The 26,746-nt window shown below is 45.7% G+C and overlaps 1 protein-coding gene and 1 non-coding gene across 3 annotated transcripts in view; both read right to left on the bottom strand.

The window, feature by feature from the left end:
* Positions 1 to 26,746, bottom strand: part of NCAPD2 (non-SMC condensin I complex subunit D2) — a 565,387-nt gene that overhangs the window by 477,482 nt on the left and 61,159 nt on the right. For both annotated transcript variants that reach the window (XM_069650673.1, XM_069650674.1), the window contains exons 5-9: positions 26,089 to 26,270; positions 18,892 to 19,031; positions 18,679 to 18,806; positions 17,758 to 17,881; positions 16,916 to 17,063 (exon numbers count right to left, since the gene is read on the bottom strand). In XM_069650673.1, coding sequence (XP_069506774.1) covers positions 16,916 to 17,063; positions 17,758 to 17,881; positions 18,679 to 18,806; positions 18,892 to 19,031; positions 26,089 to 26,270 — 722 coding nt within the window. The remainder of the gene's footprint in view (positions 1 to 16,915; positions 17,064 to 17,757; positions 17,882 to 18,678; positions 18,807 to 18,891; positions 19,032 to 26,088; positions 26,271 to 26,746) is intronic.
* On the bottom strand, positions 17,384 to 17,693 carry LOC138581629 (small nucleolar RNA U85). The gene has a single exon (XR_011304693.1). It is a non-coding gene; the product is annotated as a small nucleolar RNA U85 (small nucleolar RNA).

Raw genomic sequence — 26,746 nt, 5'->3', positions numbered from 1 at the left:
AGGCGGCAGAACGAGTTTGCCTGAAGAGTGGCCTATTTTGGGAAAGCGTGGCCCAGGCCCTGGCCAGGATCGGCCTATCGGCAGACTCGATCTCCTCCAAGGCGTGTCTGCTAAGTATATTCCCAAAACCAAAGCAGGCGAGACATGTCACTAAACTAAGAGACTTCGCGTACATATTGGCGAAACGTAGAATTGCAATGGGGTGGAAGGCACGTAAAGGCCCAGTCACTAGTAGGAGTAGAACACACATGTATTGGCTTGGACACATATGATGCAAGAACTGCTGCCCTCTGCACAGGATGATACGCAATCACAGACACACGCAATACCGCCAATGATGGGACAGAACGTGGATTAGGAGTTCAAGCAGATGAATATAGATCACTACTAGACAACCTGAATGGAACAGGCTGGGGGAGGGGATGGGGTGTTGAGGGAGTTAGTGCATAACATGTGTCATTAACGTTATTTACATGTTTGTATGTTAATTGTTTCAAAACCAATAAAAATTGTTAAGAAAAAATGTGTGGGGCAATATTTGCCTACAGGTTTTATTTTTCTTAGTGTGCATTTTAAATGCCTAATAAATCATTGCATTTTTATTTTGCTTAACTGTCCAACTGGAATGATTGCTGGTGTTCTGTGTGGAATCATTGCAGCCTTAGACCACTCTCATACGTCCAAGTGTTCTCGTTCCGGTACCTACCTTGATTTGAGTTTGGCTAGACTTTAGTGTCTTTCCTGTTCACCATAATAGGTTGGCCTCCAAAAGTCCACCCCCAGTGCGGACTTTGGAAAATCAACTTCACATATTGGTGGGATAAGGTCTTTGGCACTCTACATAGATTCACTGAGCAGCCCCAGAGAAGGAAGTGAGACCTTATCCTCCCATGCTTGTTGTTTGCCTACAGAGAGATGCCTCAAAAGGGGTTGGCTTCAGCCCCTTTGAATGTTCTTGCGCTTCGATTGCCACAATTGTACTAGGACCGAGTAAGAGGATTGCCCTCTGATGGCGCAGGCCAATAACCAGTTCAAGGCTGGTCTGACAGGGTCACAACCAGAAAACCTATCTTGTTCATTTTACCCCAGACTAAGAAATCCTGATCATGGACCCGACAAGCCAGAATTCCGTAGAGGACAAGTGGACAGGTTCTTATACGATAGTTGAGACTTGGTGAGGTGAACTATTTAGTGGAACTTGGAAGACCTAATCAGTCTCCTAAAGTGTTCCACGTGAATAGATTGACGGCTTTCATCCAAAGAGTTGAAATGGGAGCCCTGCTTCTGGCTTCAGAGAGGAAGAAAGAAGAATCTGAACCTCTCCCTGATCTGTTCCAAGGCAGCCTTTCGGATGCCTCCATTGAGGGCGTCAAGTTGTCCCGTCAACTGACATTGCTAAAGCAATTTGCCCCTTGTTTTCACCAACTCCAGGTCCGACAACTCGGTCTCAGCAGGACAGATACTGGGGAATAGTGTGCCAATCAAAAGGTAGGCGTTCTAGAATGTCAGATAAAATTGGATCACACATCAGGTCTGAGGTCACCAAGATGCTGAATCTACGGATGTTAGAGCCCTCCAACAGTCCATGGTCTAGTCCAGCGGTTCAGATACCAAAGGCAGGCAACACAGATTTGAGGTTATGTGTGGACTATAGAGCCCTTAATGCTGTCACCAACACAGATGTTCACCCCCTTCCACAAACTGATGAGTTAGTGGACAAACTGGTTGCTACCAAGTATCTCAGTACTTTTGACCTTATTACAGGGTATTGGCAAATATCCCGGTCAGAAAATGCCATGGTGAAGAAAGCATTTCACACACAAAGGCAGTTCAGGGTAATGCCCTTTGGGTTAAACAATACTGCAGAGTGAAAATTAGCTTCAGTGAATTTCTCAATTGGTGCCTCCTCAGAAGCCGCACCTTTGTCCAGGGACAAATTTGTCGTGCGACTAAACAAGTTTGGACATTTTGAGAACCACTCCGGGTGTTGGGTTTTGAGAAGCCAACCTTGTTGGGCCTGCAAAGAATTCAAACATAATTTGAACTCAACCAATTAAGTTGAGACTAAGCAGATCTGGAGTTTGCATAATGTACACAAAATCAAGAGCTTGACAGATGAGAGTACAACATTAGATTAATTCATCAACACCTTCAATGAGTAAACACACTAAAATGTCACTAGTTCATACACAGTGTAGTGTCAAAGTTGGAACACACGCCTCCTTTTACACAGATTAAGCAGTAGCACAGACAAAAACGTATATGGGGCAATGGTGTGGAGGAGTTACACAAGATCACAAGGGCCTTAAAGGTTTTATGCAGAACCAACACTCCAATACTAAGCTTAATGAGTTCAAGCCCTAGCCTAGGGACAATGTTCAACCTAAGTACATTTGCCAAAATACTTTGGGAAGCAAGATTGTTACTCACAGTTCGTCCATAGGGTGCAATGGGTTAATGTTACAGTAGTAATAGTTAGTACAGAATACTCATATTGTATTAATTTATAAAGCACACCACGCCCCTTGGGCATCGAGGCGCTGTTACAGAGTACAGTAGAATGCTTGCCAAATTTCAGGTACAGGTTATACATAGTTACATGGGTGCTGGGGAGGGGGGTGCGACGGGGGGAAGGCGTATACATGTTTTTAGGTGAACCCCCATGTTTTGAGAGATTTACAGAAAGTATAGTGGGAGGGTTCTGCTGAGAAACTGGCAGGGAGTTCCAATGTCTGGCTGCAATAAAAGTGAAGCGTGCCCCACCTGCTTTGGCACGTTCGACTTTGGGCAGCACGAGACGATGGGAGTAGGGTGTACTGGTGGGTCTGGATGAGCTGGCTTTAGTTAGCGAGGTAAGGGGGCACTGTTTGGCAATGCATTTGAGAATGATAGCAAGCGTTTTAAAAAGAAAGCGTTCTCTGATGGGGAGACGGGGGCTTTATGCCTTGCTGTACTTTTATGGTCCCTTTTGGGAATGCTCAGAGCGGCTCTAAGTGCATTATTCTGGATGATTTGTAGTTTTGTTAGGTTTTGTGAGGCGGTGCCGGCGTAGAGGACATTGCAGTAGTCCAGTTTCGACCCAATGATGGCTCTGGCAATAGTGTAGCAGTTCTCGGTGGACAGGTAGGGGTTTGCTGCTTTGAGTAGTTTGGTAGAGTAGGCGGCAAAGGATGCGATGGCGCTAACCTGTCGGGACTTCGAAAGGGTGACGTCTAGGTGGACTCCTACAGTTTTGACTGATGAGGGGACACGTATGTTGTCTATTGTTAATGCGGTTTATTGGATGTTGCGTTTACGGGTTTTTAGTGGTCCAACCAGAAGGATTTCCGTTTCATCTCCATTGAGGCACAGCCAGTTGTCAGCCATCCAGACCTGAATGGTGCAGTAGGCTGTATTGAGGGTATTGGAGTCGGAGTTACCGGTGAGGGGGAGCAATATAGGTTATTTCCCATTTGGGATGTGGGGGGCTGCTGGCTATCCTAGTGGCTCAGGGAGCCTAGGACAGGATGCACAAGCTCATGTTCCCCATCCAGAATACAGGACCAATAACAGCAGACTGGACATAGCACCTGTTTGAATGACCAAGTGAACAAGGACACACCCAGGCTAATACCCCTATTCAGAAAATGAACCCTAGATAAGCCAAGGATAATGGGGACAAGGTCTCATAACATTGTTTCAATACTTCTAGGTCCAAGGGTTACAGGCGAGTGTGCTCTGCAGGTGACAGCTGATTCAGTGGTGCCAGTCTCCGTCAGGAACCTTTCAGGAATAGAGCACCACCTAGCTGGACTTTACTAAAGCCGCTGGAAAAACTCTGCCCGAACTCTTCAAACCTCACTTCAGACCAAAAGGGATGTCAAACCCCCTCAAACGACTAAAGTGACAAAGCAGTCTGGCTTAGCGCTAGAATGGAGATGTAGGCTGAAAAAAAGGGTACAATTAGACAATGCATAAATCCATAGAAAATACACTACACTAGTATTCTGAAAAATGAACAAGTTACTTCTTACCTTGTAACGTTCTTTCGACGGGATGTTCCTCTGACGTATTCCTTATCTTAGATATCTCCTTCCAGCTCTGCTGGCCTCGGAAAATTTTTCTCTAGAGGGCGCTGCGCGTCGATGTCCTCCGAGTCGATGTCCCTCGACAGCCGCCATATCGACGTCATCCTGCCTACAAAGGCCGCGCGCAGCGTCCGTTGCTCAGTTCCGTTTTGTAGCCCACAGTATTTCTGTCTGGACTAGACTAATCACCCTGAAGGAGCGTAAGCTGCAACAAGGGAAGTAGAACTGCGGGGATGGATGGGAGGGTCGATAAGGAATACGTCGGAACAACATCCCGTCGAAAGAACGTTACAAGGTAAGAAGTAACTAGTTCTTCGAAGGGATTGTGTCCTACGACGTATTCCTTATCTTAGATAGGCTCCCATAGCAGTATTCTAATATTGGAGGAGGGAGTACTGACTTCACGCTGTCTTCTATTGATGAATAGAGTGCAGTACAGCCCTTCCAAACCTAGTCTCTTGACTGGAGGAGGAATCCAAGTTTTAAAATCGTGTAAAGGTATGGACAGACTACCATGTAGCGGCCGCACAGATGTCTTTAACCGGCACACCTCTTGAGGGCCGATGAAGCTGCAATACCTCTGGTCGAATGAGCCCTAAGGTTTTGAGGGGGCTCTTTCCCTGCCAGTTTATAACATTCCAAAATGGCTAGAATGATCCATCTGGAAATGGTCTGCTTAGTTATTGGTAACCCCAGCTTGTGACCTGTGTAACCTACAAACAGCTGGTCTGCCTGTCTTATCCTGGCTAGTCTACTGATGTAAAAAAACTTAAAGCCCTTCTAGGGTCCAGCCTGTGTAACCTCTCTTCCTCTTTCCCCGGATGAGGAGGAGGATAGAAAGATGGTAGGGTAATCTTCTGAGTGATATGGAATTCAGAAATCACCTTTGGGAGGAAATTAGGCTTCACTTGCAGGACAACTTTGTCTTTGTGAAAGATTGTATGAGGGGGTTTACAAGAAAGAGCTTGTAATTCACTCACCCTTCTAGCAGATGTAAGTGCTATTAATAAAACAGTTTTAAGGGTAAGGAATCTTAACGAACAAGAATGGAGTGGTTCGAAAGGTGTGCCCATCAGGAAAGTTAGGACTAAGTTTAAATCCCATAGGGGAACTTGGAATGGTCTTGGGGGATAAACATTGGTTAACCCCTTTAGAAACTGTATTACCAAGGGTAACTTGAAATAGGATGGTTCTTCCGCAGTGCGCTTAAAGATGGATAGCGCTGCGAGATAGCCCTTAATGGTGCCAACTTGAAGGCCTGAATTCGCCAAATAGAGTAGGAAGGACAAAACCATTGGTGTACCACATGAAAAGGGGTCGATATTCTGTTCTCTACACCAGCTGCAAAATCTGTTCCAACGGCAGCGGTATAAAGACTTTGTTGCTGGCCTCCTTGCCGAAAGCAACACCTCCATATCATCATCAGGGAGGTCCCAATCCTTGTACCTCAGCCTTTCAGAAGCCAAGCGTGAAGGTTGAGTGTTTTGATGTCTGGATGGAGAACCTGACCTCCCTTCTGTGAGAGTAGGTTCTCTCTGAGTGGAAGTCGAATTGGAGGGCAGATGGACAAGTCTAGAAGGTCCGGGTACCACGTTCTCCTGGCCCAATCCGGGGCAATTAGGATCATGGTTCTCCGGAATCTTCTCAACCTCCTGATCATTTGAGGAATGACAGGGACCGGCGGGAACGCGTACAGAAGCGGAAACTCCCAGTCCACTATGAACGCGTCTCCCAGAGCTCCTCTCGGGGGAAATTCCCTTGAGCAGAACAGATCGCATTTCCTGTGGACGCTGGTGGCGAACAGATCCACCTGAGGGGTTCCCCAAAGGGCGAAGATCTCTTGAAGGACTTCCTGAGCTAGTTCCCACTCGTGGGAGACTGTACTCTGCCTGCTCAGAGCGTCCGCTGTCAAGTTCTTCTCTCCGGCTAGGTGAACTGCCGATAGAGAGATTCCTTCTTGGATTGCCCAAAACCAGAGCTGCATCGCCTCTCTGCACAGGGGTAGTGATCCTACGCCTCCTCTTTTGTTGAGGTAATGCATGGCCACCGTGTTGTCCGTCATTATCAGGACATTTTTCCCTTGTACAGCTGGCAGGAACGCCTTCATCGCAAGTCTGATGGCTCTCAGCTCTAACAGGTTGATATGTAGTCTGGACTCCGATGGAGACCAACGACCGCTGGTGGTCAAGTCGTTGGCGTGGGCTCCCCACCCCGTGAGTGAGGCATCCGTGACTACTGTTATCTCCGGCCAGGGTTGCCAAAACTGTTCTCCTTTCAGAATGTTCTCTTGACAGGCCCACCACTGAAGGTCTCGAGCCACCCTGTTGGGAACCTGAAGAAGATCTGTCATTCTCCCTGAGAATTGTGACCACTGAGTCCTCAGTGTCCACTGGAGGGATCTCATTCTCAGGCGAGCCTCTGGCACTAGGAAAATGCAGGATGCCATGAGGCCTAGCAACCTCAAAAAGTCGAAGGCTGGGAGACGTTGGGCATCTTGGAACTTGGTAACCATCTGTAGAATATCTTGAGCCCTCACCTCTGGTGGCGAGGCTTTTCCCAGGGAAGTGTCCAAGATCGCTCCTATGACCTGGAGTCTCTGCAATGGTATCATTTGTGACTTCTTTAAATTGAGGGAGAAGCCCAGTCTGTGAAGGGAGTGGCAAACGTGATTTAGCTGGATCTGAGCTTGTTCCGAAGCCCTGATCAACCAATCGTCCAGGTAGGGGTAGATGTGAATCCCTTCCCTCCTTAGACTTGCCGCCACTACCGACATTAACTTGGTGAAGACCCTTGGGGCCGCGGTCAGCCCAAATGGCAGCACTCGAAATTTATAATGAGAGTTGCCAATTGCGAACCTCAGATATTTCCTGTTTTTGAGATGGATAGGCACATGGAAATAAGCGTCCTGAAGGTCCAGAGATACCAACCAGTCCTGGAACTGAAGGATCTGAGAAAGAGTGACCATCTTGAATTTGTCTTTCCTGAGGAATTTGTTCAATTCTCGCAAGTCCAAGATGGGTCTCAGTCCTCCGTCTTTCTTTGGAATGAGAAAGTAAGGGGAGTACCAGCCCTTGTTCCTCTCCGCTACAGGTACCGGTTCTATTGCACCTTTCTCTAGCAGGTGCAAAATTTCCTGCAAGAGGAGCGGATCTGGAGCTTTCGGAGAGCTGATCCCCGGTGGATGACTGAGGTATGCGTAGGAAAGGCAGGCAGTAACCTTGGGCAACTGTTTCCAATGCCCAAGCATCTGACGTGATAGCCTGCCATTCCGCCAGATGTTGAGTGAACCTGCCTCCTACAGGTGTCCTGTGAGGGAAGTCCTCAGAGTGGTTTTGGGGCGGCTGATGCAGATGCCGATGGTAAAGAGGCACCTGCTGTTGCTGCGGCTTTTGAATATCTACCCCGTCCACCTCGGGTAGTTCTTCTTTGTCCCCTTTGAGCCGGTCGTCCTCTACCTCTTCCGAATGCGGAGTAGAAGCGAAAGGACTTGCCCCTCGCAGAGGTTCCTGTGGGACGAAAAGGTGTCTGACGGATTGCAGCGCCTAGGGATTTTGCTGCTGCTTTTGAAGTTTGCAGTTTCTCTAAACTGTCATCCGCCTTTTTCCCGAACAAAGAAGAGCCATCGAATGGCATGTTCAAGAGCCTGGCTTGCACATCTGGGGAAAAACCAGACTCTCAACCAAGCGAATCTCCTGGTTGTTGTACTTGCCGCCATTGCTCTGCTGATACTGTCAGCCGAATCAATGCCCGTCTGGAGGGATTCGCACATAGCGTCTTTACCGTCCTGTATGATATTCAGGAACGCCTCCCTTTCTTCTCCCTCCGGGATGCAGTCAGCCGCTGTAGAAGCACACTCCCAAAGTGTATGGCTGAATCTAGCAAGGGTGCAAGTAGCATTAACAGATTTTAACGCCATGCTACATGCCGAAAAAACGTTCTTTGCCATAGCATCAAGTTTTTTATCGTCCCTGTCCTGTGGGACAGTAGGGTAAGCAGTCTTGACATCAGTAGAAGATGCTGCCTGTACCACCAGACTTTCTGGGGATGGGTGTTTTGACAAAAACTCCAGGTCTGCAGAAGATACCCTGTATTTTGTAGACAGTTTTTTATTTACTGCCGGGACGACATCTGGGGTTTCCCAGTTCGTCATAATCTTCCTCTGAAGAGCTTTATGAAAGGGCACTACAGGATCCTCCTGTGGGCCTTTGTCAAGAATATCCGTGAGGTCATCTTGTTGGAAAGACTGTGAAGGTGCAGACCACCCCATAAACTCTGTGATCCTGGCCATTAAGGCTCTATAGGGGGGTTTCAGCATGCTCCCCCGGGTCTGGCCTAGCAGACTCCACCTCAGGGGAAGTGTCTAACCCACTTGCCTCATGTAAGGAATCATGAAGATCCTTTAACCTGCGTTCTTCAGAGGATAACTCCTCTCTAACTGGAGTTGCAGGTCCCTGCAACTCAAATGTGTCTTCCTGTTCAGACAATTCACCTTCTTCCATAATTGAGGACATAGTTCTCAATTGTTCTGAACTCAAAGGGTGTAAACCCCATCTCCAAGGCAGAGGGTGCCAAACTTGTCATAATCGGTCTCGAAAACGTCGAAGGCTTCGGGCGTGGCGTCGAAAACAAAGGCGGAGGCCTCGATGACCTTGACAGAATTGGGATTCTGCTCGAGGAAGTCGACAATCTCGACACCATCGTCATCGAGGACCTGGGGATAGCCACTGGGTGTGTCCTAACCGTGACTTTTCTTGGCTTCGACGCCGGTGTCGAAGATGGCGTCGAAGATGGCGTCGAGTCGACAGACCCATGTGTCGAAGGTCTCTTCGACAACGGCGTCGAAGACACCGACCTCTGCGTCGACGGCACCTTCGTCGACGGCACCTTCGAAGAAGGTTTTGAGGTCATAGTCTTACTCGAGGGTTCGAGACGCGCTCGAGAAGTTTCCTTCGCCGGGTACTGCGACTCGCGGCGTTTTTGACCTTCAGGTCTTTCGACCAGAGCATCGCTCTCGGCAGTCTTCGAAGGGGTCGAGGCCGCTTTCTCGAAGACGCACATCATATTTTTGCGGAATTCCTCTCATTCAGCCCGGGAACTATGTTTCTTGGGGCAAGGTATTCTCTTTGGAGAAACAGAGGAAGAGGAAGACTGAGAAGGGGATCTTCGACGTCTCCTCTACGAATGCTTCGATCTCGAGGAGTGATGGGACCCACTCCGAAACCTGGAGCGCGAATGGTGACGAGGAGACGAATGTCTCGACTTCGTCGAGGAAGAAGAAGCTTTAAAAGTCTTACCTTTCTCCAGCTTCCCCCTACGCTCCTTCAGGGCCTTAGCTGTCATAGACATACAGTCCTCGCCCTCCGAACAATGGTGTTCAGCTCCCAAACACCACAGACAAACTCTGAGGGTCAGTCAGCGACATCTTTTTCCCACAATCTTGGCATTTTTTGAAGCCGGACCGAGGAGTTGTCGGTTCCGACGAAAAAGCCATCGAGTACGGATCGAATAACTCAAGGTAAATAGGATTAACCTGACAAAACTGAGCAACGGTATTCCGAGGCACTGAGTAAGCGCAGAAAAACAGAACTGAGCAACGGACGCTGCGCGCAGCCTTTATAGGCAGGATGACGTCGACACGGCGGCTGTCGAGGGACATCGACTCGGTGGACGTCGACGCGCAGCGCCCTCTAGAGAAAAATTTTACGAGGCCAGCCGAGCTGGAAGGAGATATCTAAGATAAGGAATACGTCTGAGGACACAATCCCTTCGAAATACACATTTTGTCAAAAATATATAGAGTTTGTATTTTAAGTACATTATCAAACAAAACACACAACGTAAAAATACCTAGTGTATTAAGAAGTAATGATTGTAGGTCTGCTACCTGGTAGGCAGGCACTTCAAAAGGCATGGGATGGGATAGGAATGGAACCAAACATTGTATGTAAGAAACTAAAATGGACAGTGTCAATGTTTCTAGAGGACTGGAAGCAAGATTAAAAACAAAGCCAGAGGCTGTCATACATTGCAGCTGCACACACACGCACACACACACACACACACACACACACACACACACACACACACACACACTTCAAGAATATTATTTAATGCAATCAGAAATGGGTAACTAAAGCGTTCACATTTACAGAAGTGGAAGATGGGACTACAAGACATTTTACACAGGTAAGAGCTTAAATTCCACTCTTTGGACCAAAACAGACAGAGCTAACTGGATCCAGGAAAAGTGGGGGTACTTACCTGAACAAGCTGGGTATGTTCCCATGTAAATCAGTGTGACAGTCAGTAGGTAATCTGCTTGCATTGGGAACAGGTAAAGCATAGTTCTACTACTACACAGGTACAGATTTGGCAGCAAAGAACGGCAGGGAGGTCGAGAGGGGACTGTGATGAATCCAATTGAGTCCTCACGAATTCCCCGGCTGTAACCTCCGCACATGGGCCAAGGGGTGGAAGCCGCTACGTGATCCTGAGCCTGGGGACGGCTATATGAGGGATGATCACATGGGAGGAGACCGCCTCTGGGAAGATGTAATGGCTTAATTGGATGAGACATGGTATTCCCCATTTGCCCGTGAAGATGATCGCTTTATACCCAATACCCTCATGGCCTACTGCCATACATCTACACCCACTGTTAGGGAAACTACAGAAACCCTTTCTCAAAACTCTGTAAGTCAGACTTTCCTCCCTGGTCTAAAATGTGGAAGACCCAAGACAATCTTTCCCTGTTCTAATTATTCACCATATAGACGGATATATAATTTGGAACTGTTGAATGGGATTTTCTCAAGTAATCTACGTCATCGGACAACAATGGACTCCTTTTCCCGCAATCACACAAACACTGGGATGAGGAGGAGGGAAAAGAGCAATGCAGAATGAAAGGAGCCCCATGCTCAATGAGCATTCAAGTTGTTTTCAAAGTGCGCTGGAGATTTGTAGACCAAGTCAAGAGGGCTGCTGCTGCTTGGAAGACGGCATGTCCTTTATCCACAAACCTTGGGAGGCCTGGAAGCACAAACTGGTGTGGTGGATCAGAGCGACTCACCAGATGGGGAAAAGAGACGCTGCAGGTCACACCGCAGAGACATCAGGAGGCAGTGGAAAAATCCTGGGCGTGCTGCAACCGCGGAAAGCCTTCAGGGACCTGGATCGAGACAGGCATGCTGAGGCGAGGCTGCAGGAGGCACCAGATCAAATCAGATCAGATCAAATCAAGAGCAGTCCAGTGGGGAAAGCAGGCAGCACACACTTGCCGCTTCAGAGCAAACAGGGCCGGGGGCGCCAATAAGAGCCTGTGAGTCAGCCTAAACACTGTGGGGCGTTTAAGCAACCGCACCAAATCCGAACTGTAATAATTAAAGCCACAGGAGAGAAAGTAAAGAGACTGAATGATAAACAAGAATATTGCAAATATGGCCCCTAACAAGATATGATTGTATGGAATATAAATATGTGGGGAAGCCAAAACGAACGATTTATCAAGGAGATTTAATATACAAAAAAGCTATATGCCCAACTGTGGAAGTAAAAGAGGAACAACGTGAAGTTACAAGAGGTCCTGGCGGGAGCTGCATTTACCAGACAAAAAGAAACTAGTCGAACTACAAAAGTTAAGCAGCTTTGTAACTAACAGTACTGTTGTGGGCCAAGAAAGACACAAAGAACTGTTAGACCAAGAATCCTTTGTATTGAGGAGAATTCCAGGGGAAGGGAGCCACCATCTGGAACCAAGGCTTTTCACCCTTGGAAAACATTTGTGTTGGAGCAGTTTATTCAAGCAGTTTATTCTTCCTTTACAAACTCTTTTGCTATCACCTAAGGTTAAAAACATTCCCCTTTTCACCTTCTAGTTTATAGTTCAAGGGTAAGAATAGAACCTTTGGACACGAGGACAGTTTTGATTCAGATGTCCTGACACAGACAGATACTTAGTTTTTGGTACAGAAATTCCTCTTTGAGCAGGGTCAGAGAGGCCTCTCCCCCCCCCCCCAACCCTTTTTGTTTTCAATAAAAAGCCTTTATCCAAAAACATGAAACCTATGGCCGAGTTTCATTTCGGACTCATCACAGGACCCCAAAGAAGAGTTCCAGAGGTTGGTTCGAGAACCAGGAGACCCAGAAGATGCAGCAGAGCAGAACAAGCCCCAATAAAAATAAACTGGAATATGCAGATGAGATCCACCTGCAAATCGCCACGAACCCCAGACCTCTCAGGAATTCCTGCTTCCCCCTCCCCCCCCACTCCCTGAGGGTCTCTCTAAGAACCCACCACCGCAGGAACCAGATATAGGTCTCACGCATTTGCTCCCTGAAAGTCAGCTCCAGGAAGCTAAACAACCCAGTAAGAACAAGGCTTATTTTCTGGGTGCAGTTTACAGGACGAGACTTCCTAAGGACTTGAAACCAACGACACAGGAAAACCAGACCTCCTACTACTCCTAGATCTCTGCTGCGTTCGATCTGTTGGACCATAAGACTCACCTCACACCATCTGCTAACTTCACTAAAGAAGCAGTGCTCTGGGTCACATCCTTCTTGGAGGGTAGAGCCATGAAGGTCTTCTCCAACATCGCCAACGCAGCCCCACCACCATCCACTGTGGAGTCCCATAGGGCTCGTGCACAGCGCCCACTCTTTACAATCTGTTTACGAAGCCCCTATTCGATAAGCTTGACGCCTTGGGTATCGCGGACGATACCCAGGTAACTCCCATCACTCTCTGGGGTATACCTCAAAGAAGCCCGAAGCACTCCACTCAATCTATTCAACCATCCAGGCCTGGATGGCGGCCAATGGCCTCTGCTTCAATGGGGAGAAGACCGAAATTATCATACTAGGTCTAAAAACCACCCTAGCACAACTAGACAAACCATACTCCAATTTCATCATTGATAATACCATCATCCCTGAGTCTACCTCTGTCAAGACCTTAGGAGTTCACATAGACTCTACACTATCTATGACGAAGCAGGTCAGCGCCATCTCCTCCGCCTCAGCACACACCACTAAACTCAAAATGCAATAAAGCCTTACCTTTCCAAACCCAATTGCCTATCTATAGCCAGAGCAACCATCAGTGTCAAACTATACTATTGTAAAGCCCTCCTAGCAGGTACAACCGCTAAAAACATAAACCGACTCCAAATCACTCAAAACAATGCGTCAAGAGCAGCACTCAGCATCCCTAAAAGAGATATTACCCATGCCAGACAAGCAGCCCATTGGTTCCCAGTAAAAGAACGCATCACTTTCAAAATCCTCACTCTCACCCACAAATGTCTCACTCGCACTGCATCCTCATATCTATCGGACACCATAACCAAATCCTCCTCCACACGACCAGTCAGGACTCGCTACGCTAAGCAAATTGACACCCCCACATATACACAAAGCGAGAGCTAGAGGGTTAAGCTTCCCTTACATAGCCGCCAAGTCCTGCAACTCTCTACCTGCCGACATTAGAGCGGAAAACTCCCTCCTTGCCTTCCAAAAAAAAAAAAAACTAAAAACCACCCTCTTCATTTAATCCCACTCCAGCACATGCAAATGTCTATGTAAATATAACCAAGAAGTACTATCTGTAATTATGTAAAACTGTCTGTAACCAGTGATAACGATCATAACTGTTAACCATGAACAATTCTCTGCAACTAAGAAAAAACTGTCTAACTAGTGCCACGATGCCCATGGGCTGCTGTGCGCTCAGCAAATGTGAATAAATAAGACTACTTCACGACCAAAAAAAAAAAACAAACTTCCTAGAAGTGGGACCCCACCACCCTCAAGCCAGATGCAAAAGCAGCAGCAAGGAAGATACCAGAACGGTGTAGGAATCCGTCGAAGCAGGGACAAAGGATAGCAGCTGAGCCACACAAGAGAGTCCCCAAACGAAAATAACCGAGAGGGCAACACAGGGTGGGCCCTGAAGACCAGATGAGATTAAATGGTAGGACACCAGTCAAGTCAAGGTGACGGCAGCACCAATCAGGGACAACCATTGCAGGGCATTGGGAAGCTGGCAGTAAAAAAGCCTGAAGACTATGGTCCCAGCATAATAATGAAATCAACAGGAGAATAGAGGTGTCGCCCGATGGGCGCCCAGCTGCCGGATACCCTAACCGGAGATCAGCCCAGGACACAGCATTCTGCCAGTATGGCCGGATCGGCTACGTGAAACGCAGCAACTACAGCAAATCCTCCAGGAGGTATGTACATCGCTTCCAAAAATTCCAGTAAAGAACTGGGATTAAAATTTAAAAAGTTAGGTTATTCCCTTCCATGCAACCACTCTCGGGGGCTGGCCTACGCCAGATATTCAACCAAAATAGGGGCCTAAGGACACATATTTAGGAGGGCAGACATCTTTTTGGGCCCTCATATGGCACTCAACCCTGCCCACCCCCACAGGATGCGACATGGACAGCCCAGGGACAGAGACTGGTCTAAACCAGTCAAAACCAATATGGAGCCTGCACCACTGCACTCACAAAGAACCCACAAGAGTAGAATGGCCATTTAAGGGCTTCATTTTAATGCCTTCCTAGACAGACTAAGCCATTGAAATAAAATGGGCAAGAGTAGGACACAAATCTGCTTGCACCGTGGTGAATCCAAAACGGCTCAATAGCGGCCACTAGCCTACCCCTAAAATCAGTGTAGAGTGTTATTACTCTACGGTACAAATGGGGTGCATAAGCAGCACCCCTGGGACTGAAAGCCTTAAGCCAACAAGGGTCACTTACATCAAGTAATGGAAAACGTGCCAGTGATACAAAAATAAAAAAGTAGGAGAAAGGCAAAACATAAAAGGGACTCTAAAAAGGCCCTACAGAATTTCCCAAAATGAAGGCCTCCCATTCCGTGGCTCCCTAAAGTGCTTGTGTGAAGGACTCTTGGTATCACTGCCCCCGTCACAATACCCATCAGCATCTGTCCTGGCTAGGTCAGGTCCCTTTCCCCTTCCCAGAACAACCATGGCATGCACTGGAAAAGTCATGACAAGAATTGTAATGAGTACAATTTTCCCTTCCCAAAAGGAATGAGACATCCAACGCCAAACACACGAACCCCAGGGGAATGAGGGAGAACAGCCAAAAGGACTGAGTATGGAAAGAGCCTGCAAAGAAAAGAAGAAAAAAAAAAGAAAGGTGTGGGGACACATCTTCCACAACCCTCGTTGGAAGCAAAGCTCAAAGCTTGGAGAGCATAAGGAAAAGCGAGCAGCAGGAGCACATGCCTGCATGCACAAGAATGAAGATTGAAAATGGGGGGCGGCCCAGAGGCCTTCTCAAAGACCTGCAGGCGAAGTTCCAGCCCCCAGGTGAATAGCTCAGCTATCGATTGGGCATGGGAGAACAGCAGACAAAGGGTCAATAGGGGCCCAGAGGTACTCAGGACTATAAAAGGCCAGCAGGTCCAGAGGGTGGAAGTTGTGCCGTTGAGGTCAGGAACAGAGGGCGTGGGCCAAGAGACCAGCATGGAGGGTGTAGCAGGTGGAGAAAGATTGCAAGGAAAATGCTGGGGTTCTGTGACAGAGTGAAGGTAAGATATTGTGTCTGAAGGGGTGGTACCAATCGAGTTGTTTGCTTCTAAGTGAGCGACTGACTGAAGGAAGAATAAAGGGCAGGGGAGACGGTGTGCAAGAGGGAAGTGAGTCAGGACGGTAGCAGAGGCAGGAATAGTGGTGGGAATGAGGAGTGTTTAGGAGGCCAGGAAGGAGTTGGAAAGCGGAGACGTGATAGTGGAAACATGCAATACCAGGAAGTGGAGTGTAGGGAGTGGGGAAGAGTGCAGTTGGAGGGTGGAGATATGAAAAGTGGGAGAGACCAGCAAGATCAGTAGACGGAGAGTGGGGAGCCAGTGAGGGGGACAGGAGAATCTATGGAGTTAAACATTGGAAGAAAAGAGACTGAACAAACAGGCAATCCGTTCGGTTCCCTTGGGAAGTCCTTGAAGGAGAGAGTTAGATAAAGCCACAACCTGTAGGTACCCGCCCCCATAGGGTTGTGGCTAGATCCAGAAAGTAGGGTGTCACCTGGCAAAGGTCAACAGGTATTTTGAAAATCACTTGGGGGAATAGGGAAGCCTGGATTAGGCAGGTAGAAAACCACATGTAGGTCAAGGTAGGACGCGTGGAAACCACAAGTGATTGCTATTCTTTTTCTAATAAAATGTTTAAAAAACACAGCAACTGTTGCGAGATTCTTGGAGCAAAGCATGGCACTTAACATACAGTTCAAAAATCATAAAAATATGTACTTTGTATTAAATCACATTGAAGAACATTCTAATGCATCTGGTACTGTGAAGACTACAGGGTTACTGGGAAAACAATGAGGGTACTGAAATAGATGGCAAACTACTTGGGATATACAACAGTTGCATCTAAAACACTTGCATGTTTAGATGTAGTACAATTAGTCCCTTAGGAAAACAATGGGCTAAATGTTAAACTGATACATTCTCACAGATACGCAACACAAGTGTTTCTAGGGTAAACCACAAAATGTGGCATTTTTAGGTTCACATTGCGTTTCTTGAAATAATAAAAAAATAAAAAAGTAAAGTGAACCGTTAGGCATGCAGGACTTTTCGGTATAATGAAATCTGAAAGCTACCTCGGAATTCACGTGTGCGGGGAGGCAGATGAGGGGCAAGAAAAATCACACGCACGCATTTGTTCCAAAAATAGATTGCAAACAAACGTAACCTAGGCATGACAGCAGTTACTCACTGAACAACCTAACATGTAGACTATGCCTGGCCAACCCCTTCCTTAAAGTCAAGCCCTGTCCAGCCTAACAATCGGACTCACAACCTACCTCTCCATCGAGGTGGTCCAGCAAAACACTGATGCTGGGTATCATGATGGCTGGGATCTGCTCACCAAGCTCTGTCAGGAAGGAGGAATAAGCCTTTACACCAGATGTCTCCCGTGCCAACTCTTGGGGGCTCTTCTGTCCAATCTCCCTGTGAGAGAAAGAGGTGAAGAAAAGTGAGACGGGTCTCAATGCACAGGAAGTTGGGCTGACAGAATAATGCACAGGTGGAATACAGATTAGATCAACCAGTCTCCACCCACAAAGCTGTAGTGCGCCATCCCCTTTAAACCACCCTCCACAAGGTCAAGAATGTAAACAAATCAAGCTCAGTCATCTACCAGGACTCCCGTACAGCAGCATCCTTACAACACTCAAATGGAAGGCAGACAGATGACATTTTTTCGCATACTGGACAAACAAACGTAAATGCCACAGCAAGTGGATGCATGCGAGAACTAACACTACATCAGTCATCAGATTACCAAAGATTTGTGATCATACCACACTGGCTGCATTCAGGCTACTGCCCAGTAATCCCAAATGTATTGATATGCCAATTCATTTCTGCGAACACACCCCAGGGCACCTGCTGTTGTACCTTCTACTGAGCAAGGTAAAAAAATGAAGTTGATATTGCGGTTTGCTGTTGGTCCGGTCGTACAGCAGACAGGCAGAGCTTAGCATGCCCACCAACATTACAGACCAGGGCAGAGATCAGAGCAGCAGCCTGACCAGTGGGATCACATTAGTCCCAGTCAAAGTTTGTATAATTCAAAACAAAGCATTTAAATACCACTGCCCTGGAGGGCACAGATTCCCACCACCTTTTCCCTTGCCCATACCTCATGATCTCCCCCACAATGGTCTTCATGCCAAAGTCTGTGGCCCACAGGCTGACGGCATGCACAAGAATTGGGGCCAGATGTTCAAAGTGCTGCAGCATCTGAATGATCTTCAAACTAGCACCTGGATAAGAAGCAAGATTAGCATTTATGAAAAAAGAGGATAACCAGAGAAAGAGGAACCTTAAGTATAGAAAATGAGGGGGTGGGGGTAAAGGTCAGGGAAGAGACAAGACAGTAAAACTGATACAGAAAGAATAAACTATCAAGAAATGGGGCAGGGAGGAAGAAAACACAGACCAAAATACGTGTACAGAGAAGAAAGCTAATACAAACCAGTAGAGAAGCAAACCAATTAAAGAGCATTACAACGACTGCCCAGGGTATCACCACGCTATATGACCAATGTTTTTGTTACTCATAACACTAGGAGGCATGCTTCGTAATGCCATCATGCCAATTGGGTTAGGAGGGTGGGGACGGGGGGGGGGAATACATCCATCATCTCAATGTCAGCATCATATTACATGCCAGTCTCCCTTGCAATTAGGCTACCAAAGATAACCTTCCTGGACATCTTTTCCTTTTTGGGCTGCTCAAGGAGAGGGTGCAGGAGAAGGGGGATTTAGACAGAGCTCAGCATGACAAGGATGGTACTCTGCTGCTCTTTAATCCTGGCAAATCAAGGGGGTGGGGACAGGAAGTTGAGAAGTGACAAAAAGAGAAGACTAAACAAGAACAGATGTTGCTTAGGAGTGGGAGCGAGAAGCTTACTCGGTTAAGTATGAGGAGCAAACACTGCTACAATGTCCACCTCCAGAGAGATTTTTGTAGGGGATAGGGAATTGAAGAAAGTTGCAGGAATTGGTCAAAAATAAGACTATGGTGACAAAGGCACAAACCCGCTAAAAGGCCACTCACTCAGCATGTGGTTGTAGCGTTTCACCATCACCCCCAGCAAATGGGCCACCACATCCCGCGTAGGCTTGTTTTTAGCCTGCGAGATACTGGGATTCTCCAAGATCTTGTAGCAGCAACCAGTCAACATGCTAAAAGAGAAGAAACAGTGTGAAAGCCTCCTCCCAATCGTTTGGCAGTGCCAACCACAGTCAAGACCCTTGCTCTTCTACAGACCTGACAAACTCTTCCTCCACCACAGAAAGGCTCCAGAGGCGCCGGATCTCAAGCTGCACCAGTTGCAAAATTGCCTGCAGAACCCTCTCGCGTTCTGCCTCCCAGTCGAAGCCACCAGCCTTGGACTTCCCCTTCTTACCCTGCAGGTAGAAATCTGAATAACTTATCACAGGAAATCAGCAAGGGTGCGACACCCATATCGGGAGTAAATGGATTCAAAGTTTTGGGTTGAGAAAAGAAATACGTTGACATTTTACACACAAAAAAATTGTGTTTAAAAAGCACAACACCACACACAAATAAGGATTTCCAACTTAAGCAGGAGTCGTCTTGTGCAATGGACAAAGAGCATATGCTACACTGTGGACGGCAGAAGAGAACACACGCCCAGATATTCATCCAGAGCAGAGCCTAGTTCTAGAAATTATTTTTCAAGCGGTAAAGTAACAAAGCAGATGGAATACAGAGGAGTGGGGGGAGGGAGCGGGGGGTGTGAACAGAAACACTGAAGAAAACATTAATGCAGCTTACCCAAAGAGCAGCAAGAGAATGGTAGTACAGTAGACTGATCATAGAAATCACATTGGTTTTGCAGAGTGCAAAACCACCACCTGCAATTTAGATGCTAGAAGGAGAGGCTCAAGAATTAAATCTACCTCTGTAGGTGAAAGAAAATGGGAGTATGAAATATCCATAGGTGAATACTTTGTACAAGAAATTCTAAGCAAGTAGTCCTACAGGATTCATGCAGCTGCAGACGGCCTGGTGCGCAGAGAGGACGATGGAGAACAGAATGAAGGCCAGTGTAATATGCATACATTTATTTTTCATTTATTGTGTATTCAGCTTTAAAACCTTACACAAAATATCAACCAACATAACTATAAAAACAAAAAGCAAGCTTTTACATAAAATACACTACACCCAAATGCATTACATAAAAGAGCGGAAGCAAAACATACAATACATTTCATTATTCATCCAAGGCAATTTAGACAATATGGACTAATACAGACATCGATTTTCTATCCCATCTCTATTCCACCAATTTAATCAATGACAAAAATTGGAACAGAGTCTAACCCAACTGGTAAGGCATCTTGGCCCAGCACAAGTTCCATAAAACCTTTCCTGTGTTACACCTGTACACATTGGTACATTTTCTAAAACAAGCATGACGTTGCTCCGCCAGGGCTTCACAATGCAAGAGTAAGTGTTGTAAGGTTTCCCTGTCCTCCATCTACAACCGTCAGGCAGGCAGTCCTCTTCCTTCATCAAACACAATTTACCCTTGTGGGCAAAAAGTCAAGCCACAATCTCAACAATGTGCAACCTACTTTCCAGGAGGGATATTTACAGTGGTATCGTGCACACACTTCCAAACGTTTTGTGCCCAAAATATAGATTTGGATACCTCTCAAATCCACTCACAGACTCACATGTTAAACACCAATCCGTGAGCCACAATCCAAACTCCCAGGATCTCATTTAATAGTTCCCCATCTGGGCACCAGCTGTTTTGTTAACAAGATTATCCAATTGGGTATCTTTTACTATAAAGTCCGAAAACAGTGCATTTGGTGAGGGTTTCTTAAATTTGTGACTCAATAAAATTATCTTATAAACAATATGGGCTTCAAGTGATACTAAACCCAATTAAAATCTAATGACACACAGGAATATATGCTGGGGTAATCTTAAAACTCTTCCATGTAAAACCTTCTAGTTGCTAAAAATCCTCATTCAACAAGCTGCGATGAATCTCTGCCCCATAAATCAACATAGGCACCATTTTTGCTTTATAAAGATTTAAAGGAAGAATAGAAAACTTTCCATATTTACAATTAAAATGTCTCATCTGAGTGATTGCCTTTAAGGCTTTTACATAAAATCCTTCCATCACCAATCTTTTCCAGGGGTTACTAAATATGTCAAAGCCAAGATAATTCATACTGTCGAGATGTGTAATTTTTTTTCTCCCCGAAACATAATATTAATAGTCAAATCATTCTTTATATAGTATAAATTGAAACTGTCCAACATTCTTTGGATTCCCACCATGGTGCAATCTAGCAAAATAATATCTCCATATGTTAGCCAGCAACTTTTTGTCCCTAGGACATTTGGGGCAATGAAAGAGGCAGACTTTAAATGATCCCCCAGTTCTGCCATATAAGCATTGAACATAAATGGAGGCCAATATGCAGCCCGACGGAAGCCATGATTTGTTGAAATCTTTGATGACAACGTTCCATTAAGATTTAACCTGATCTTAAGCACAGAATGATCATGCAAATGAATAAGGGGAGCCAAAAGACCATTCGGAAGCCCCCACTCTAGTAGCTTCATCCACAATTTATTCCAATTAACATAAGTCCACTGATACTACCATACACCTCCCTTGGGACTCCCTCCCAAGCTAATCGTTGCACAATTTAGGACACTCCCAGCCACGTTTTGTGCCCACCCCAAATTGGAATCATAATTGTCTTAAGAATACTATGTTTCCGAGCACAATCTTTAAAAAGGAGAGCAAGACTAACGCAAACATTTTGAAATCTGCATATAGGAGCGCAATAGGCCTGTAATTGTCTGAGACTCCATTCTTAAATATTGGGACTATATATGCCTTTTTCCAGGATTCTGGATTCTGTTTTAATTGGACAACCAACTTGAACAGATTGCACACAACTCTGGCCCACAGCTCTAGATCTGCTTAATACAAAGACCATTCCGGCAAGGGGCTCAAGAATTGATACTATGACGTATGACGGTTTCAATCTGACTAATGGAGAATACTAGGGTCCATTTTTCCAATTTCAAACTCCTCCAGCTTACTAACATGTCCACTTGTTTATTAAACAGTCTAGAGAAGTGTGGTATCCAATTTTGTTCCAATATATGATTGGCTTGAATTACACTCTGCATTTCTTCTGTAGATACATTTCCAGTAGTTTACGTCCTCTTTCACCTTCAGGATGGGGGTTAGATTTTCTGCCTCGAATAACCTTAACGGCTTTCCTAAATTCCCTTTTAATTCGCTGAATGGCTGGATGATCATTAGTCCTGCTAGGATTCTCTTTAGGTTTTCTCAACCTGAATGTATTACTGAACAACAACATTTATTCATTTCTCCATTGTCATTACAAAGTTCCAATTCATGCTTCTTAATTAAATTCCCTCATGTCCTTCTGGTCCCAGATCAATCTATTTTTACCTCTAGATACACGAACTCCCTGCATTTTCCCCAGAGGCCCAGTTTGAGTCACTACAGGGAATTCCTCTGTCAACCTAACGTGGTCACTAGGAAACCCATTGCACATTTTAAGATTGAGGATTGGTGGACGGCTGAAAAATAACAAAAATAAAATCTTTCATTTAACTTTAACCCACTACTCCATGTATTCCAATAATAAGTCCCTTTCTCCTGCTTACCGGTTAACACACAAAGGTTCCAGCTGTCAAAGAAATCCCACCATCTCTTCCCTTTATCATGCTGCAATGTTTTTACTTTTTGGTATGCCAGGAGTTAGTTATATTTAGGCAGGCTAAGACAGTTTACATTAAAGTCCCCTGCTATCATCATCGAACGGGATGGTTGATATTCCGTCCAATTCGTCAGGATCCCGTCAATATGTTCAATGAGTGCTTTTGGGATATTTTCAGCACAACTACGATACACAGTTATTATTAACATGCCAACAATCGCTTCCTTCATCACAACACGAATTGCCAGAACACATACATTGTGTCTTCAAGAGGATGTAGACTTAAAATAACTTGTTTCTAATCCAAATTAAGAGGCCACCTTCCGGACGACCTGCCACCTCCTTAATTGCCATTTTTTGGCAAACAGATTAACCATCTATTATTACCTTCTCTGTTAAAAAAGTTTCCTGTAATATCACAATAGCATACGTATGTAAGTTCCCAGAAGAAACACCAGAGCTGAGCAAATGTTGGAAACCTCAAGTGTGCCAGCAACAAATGCTAAAAAACCTAGCGTATTCGCTTGTTCATCCCTCAAATGATTTCTCTGGGGAATGGTGGGGTTGAGAAAACCAAAACCAGTCCCCTTCGCGGTTACCACTGTTTTTCTCAAGGGCCGCCGATTTCCCCTTCCAAGATATTACCATTCAGTGCACCTAGATTACTCGAGCCCTCCCACTGATAAGCATTTTAATCTTACTTATACTGCCAACCACGAGGGGTAAAACCAGAGACTGTGGTATAAATATCAAAACCCCCTCTGTCGGATCTCATCCACAGATTAGCTCTCTTACAAGTCTAAAATTTACAGTAACTCTGGCCACATCCCACAGTTCCCAATCACATAATTCGATTTGCTCTATATATCCTTAGAGCCAATCATTTTTAAACATGGCGTTTCATGTAAAATAGCCAAAACCATAGATCTATTTAGGAAATGGAGGTCTGCACCTATAAAAAAATCACTTCCATAATGAAGCATTCAGAAAACTCCTTCCCTGCCTCAACTTCTTCCTTAAATTGGAACAAAATAGCTTTATCATTGTATTTTCCACACAATGTAGTGGTGTTCCAACAGGACCCTCTCCTTGCAAGGGGGGGTTGGCCCATTCTGTGGCCAGTCTAGTATACCCAGTATTCTCCACATCAAGCAAGAATGCAGCTACTAATTCTGCAAGGCTTTCCCCCATTCTGTTATACTTGCAGCCTTTCCCTGGTTGGTCTCTGGCTCCGCCGGAGCTTTGGAAGACTACCTTTTGCCCCTTGGTTACGCTGGGGCCTTTGGGTTCTATAATGCTGTTCTTCCATGAATCTTTCCGTTCATTCGAGACTGTGCGTCCAGTCAGTCCTGGATTGGCCCCCAAAGAAGATAGGGCTCTTAGTACCATTTGGCAGGCCAAATCAATTCTGAAGTTCCTTTAAGTGACAAATGGCCCTACCATTTCCATCTAACAGATGCAGTTCATGGGCCTTGGGGGAAAAAGGCGAAACAGCGAAAGGCTTGTTCACTTTTATGGCTGAAAGACGGCTCTTTGCGGTACAAACCATTTAAAGAGTATTGAGAAGCAGTTTCTGCCCTACCATTAGTCTCTTCAGAAAGTCCAGGTTTAAAAAAATATCGGGGCAATCAACTCTTTTTTGAGTAACCATAGTCTTACTTAAGTATTCCTGGTCCAATTGCTTATTTAGCGATCCAACAAGTCTCCCTGTAGAATTGCTATTTAGTTTCTTGGGTTTTGGATTTTTAGACTTCTTTTCAAAGTTGCACAGCTCTGCGCAACTTGCTTCTCTTTACATTTTACATGAGATAGGCGACTATCGGCTCTTACTAATGGAGCGGGATAATCCCTTATAACCAACTGGCTGGACGAGGCCTTTCTCGATGGCACCCAATAGCAAAAAAAAAAAAATTCTTCTGTTAACTACTTATCCTGTGGTGTATCCAAAAATGAGGACATTTCCATCCTCCTCTCGAGGGAGGGTCTCCTCTCTCAGCCAGGCTCTAGGTTCTTCTAGAATACTTACACCTAACGCATTTATACCAATTACACGCAAGGAGAAAACACCTTTATTTAAGACGTTTGGGACCTGGTGTTTGTGTTAATTGCCATATGGCTTAATTGGTTCTGCATACTTTCCATTTTTAGCGCCGTCACAAATACTTTCTCGTGGAAAGGCAGGGAAATAATAAACTAGTGGACATCCAACAGGATTTTAACAACACTCAACACTTCATTTAAAAAAAATATATATACATTTCACTTCCTTTTTGGTATAGGTTCCAGGAGTGTTTCAATGCTATGCAATTGTTCAGAATCCCCAACTTCCTCTTTTGAAATATCAAAAACCATAACTAACGAGGACAGCACAAAGTTAAGAGCCGCCACTGTATGGGTTAGAATATTCAGTAGAGCTGGAATTAAAAGATGAATAATTTACACCAGGATCAATTTCCACAATCAGGAAGTCAAAAAGGTAAGAGTGTGGGACAACGTTTTTCCTGGGCTCTCAGGTTGCAGCACACTTAAAACTGGCACATATGAAGTTCTGATTTTCACCACTTTTTAATTCAGCTAAGGAGTGCGCTCTCCCTTGTGTTACATGGAAAAAAACTCCAATTATCTGCTGGATTCATGAGGCGTTTAAAGTATAGTCGAAACTCGTCAAGCCGTCAGAAAAGTCATCCTGCCCTGCATTGTACCAGCCATTTCCGGGATCGGTACAAGGCGAACTCTACGATTCATGGGCAAGTCAAATTCATGACATAATGGTTCAATTTCGGATGAGGGCAAAGAGCACGGCGAGTTTACGGGCGAGTCGGCTCCCCTTCTTCCGTGGCTGCGCAGGTTCATTTTGGCTCGTTAGGATGTATAATAATCAGCCATTCACCAGCACGCTAAGGACCGCACCCACAGCCTTTCAAACGAGTTCCTGTTTGGGGCGTCTCTGGCCCCGTACCCCCAGAACACACAGCTGCACACTGCCTACATTTATTTGTAGCCAGTTTTCAGACATCACAATCAATAACCCCGAACCCTGCACCAGCAGAGTCGGATCACATTTTTGATTCCAAGCATGCAGGAAATACATAGAATACTCTGGTTCCAATCTTCATTCTTTTCCACCACCCAAAAATGATTATATACACCCTTCCCTCCTGAAGACCACTCCAATCTGGTTCTTGGACCACGCCCCCGTCTCCCCACAGTGTCCCTTTCCCATTAGAACATCGTATGCCAAAGCACTTCCACACTAGCAGGGATTGAAAAACACTTGGAAGACCTGGAGCATAAAGTAAATCCAGAGTTCTGGCCTCCCCCAATAAGCAGGAGTTTGTAAATAGCTACACTAACTTTGTGTCCAATATAGATTGCATTACCAATGGGAGCAGCCAAATCAGGTTGTTCGGATTTCAGGTTTTTTCTCCCCATTTAAGCCCTTAATCAGAGCAAGCTATTGGCTGCAGATTGAAAAGTAGCTCCTGAAGCATGTGGATGTCAAGATAAGCAACTGAGCGACAAGCAGGAGCTAAACAGCTCCCAGGACTTTCAAACCCTGTCCTTGGCAGATGACCCCTCCCTTCATCATGTACATTTCTTCTTCCTCCATTTTCTTGTTCATTCTCTATAGGGCCACCTACCAGACTGGCCAAATCTGCTTCTTACACCTCCATCCCTCAATTTCCCCCTACTCCTATTAGTGCCTCACCCGTCCACCAGCCTCCAGGTTCACCAGCCCAGTCTTGTAAGTCTCGGATTCGAAGGCCTCTACCAGCTGGGTAAGAAGGTAGCAGTTCATTTTGAGGGCGTTGAGATGGGCACTGCGGTCAGCCGAACTCAGTGTGAGATCCTCCAGAATTACAGGTAGCTCAGTGGCATGACGGGACAACACTGGGAAAAGAGAACAGTAGGATAAAAAGGAACATTACGGAAATGGAGAGCCGGATGAGGACCAAGATTATTTTTCATGCAAGCACAACTCTGAATTGTGATCATACTACACCAACAACAATCATATCACAGCCCATTATCACCCCAGCCTTTTGGACTAGGCAATTATGTCCGCAACCACCCCTAGATTCCAAACGTCAGTGCCTCTCAGACAAACTAGGGGTCGGGCAAGGGGTGGAGGGGGGAGAAGGAGATAGCAGAAGAGTTGGTTGTTTGTTTGTTTGTTTATTTTATTTATATTGCGCACCAGACCCTTAGGTTACCGGGCGCAGCAACAAGTATATGCGAAGCTTACAATGTTACAATGTTATATAAATGAATTTACAATATTACACCATATTTCACAAATTACAAGAATGTACAGATAAAGAGTTGCCGTATTTACATGAATGTACAGTTAACAATATACAGGATTA

Source organism: Ambystoma mexicanum, chromosome 3p, assembly GCF_040938575.1.
Source record: "Ambystoma mexicanum isolate Mex_15411 chromosome 3p, UKY_AmexF1_1, whole genome shotgun sequence".
NCBI classification, from domain to species: Eukaryota; Metazoa; Chordata; class Amphibia; order Caudata; family Ambystomatidae; genus Ambystoma; species Ambystoma mexicanum.
Note: the sequence above shows the minus strand (reverse complement) of the source record. Positions and strands in the feature narration are given on the sequence as shown.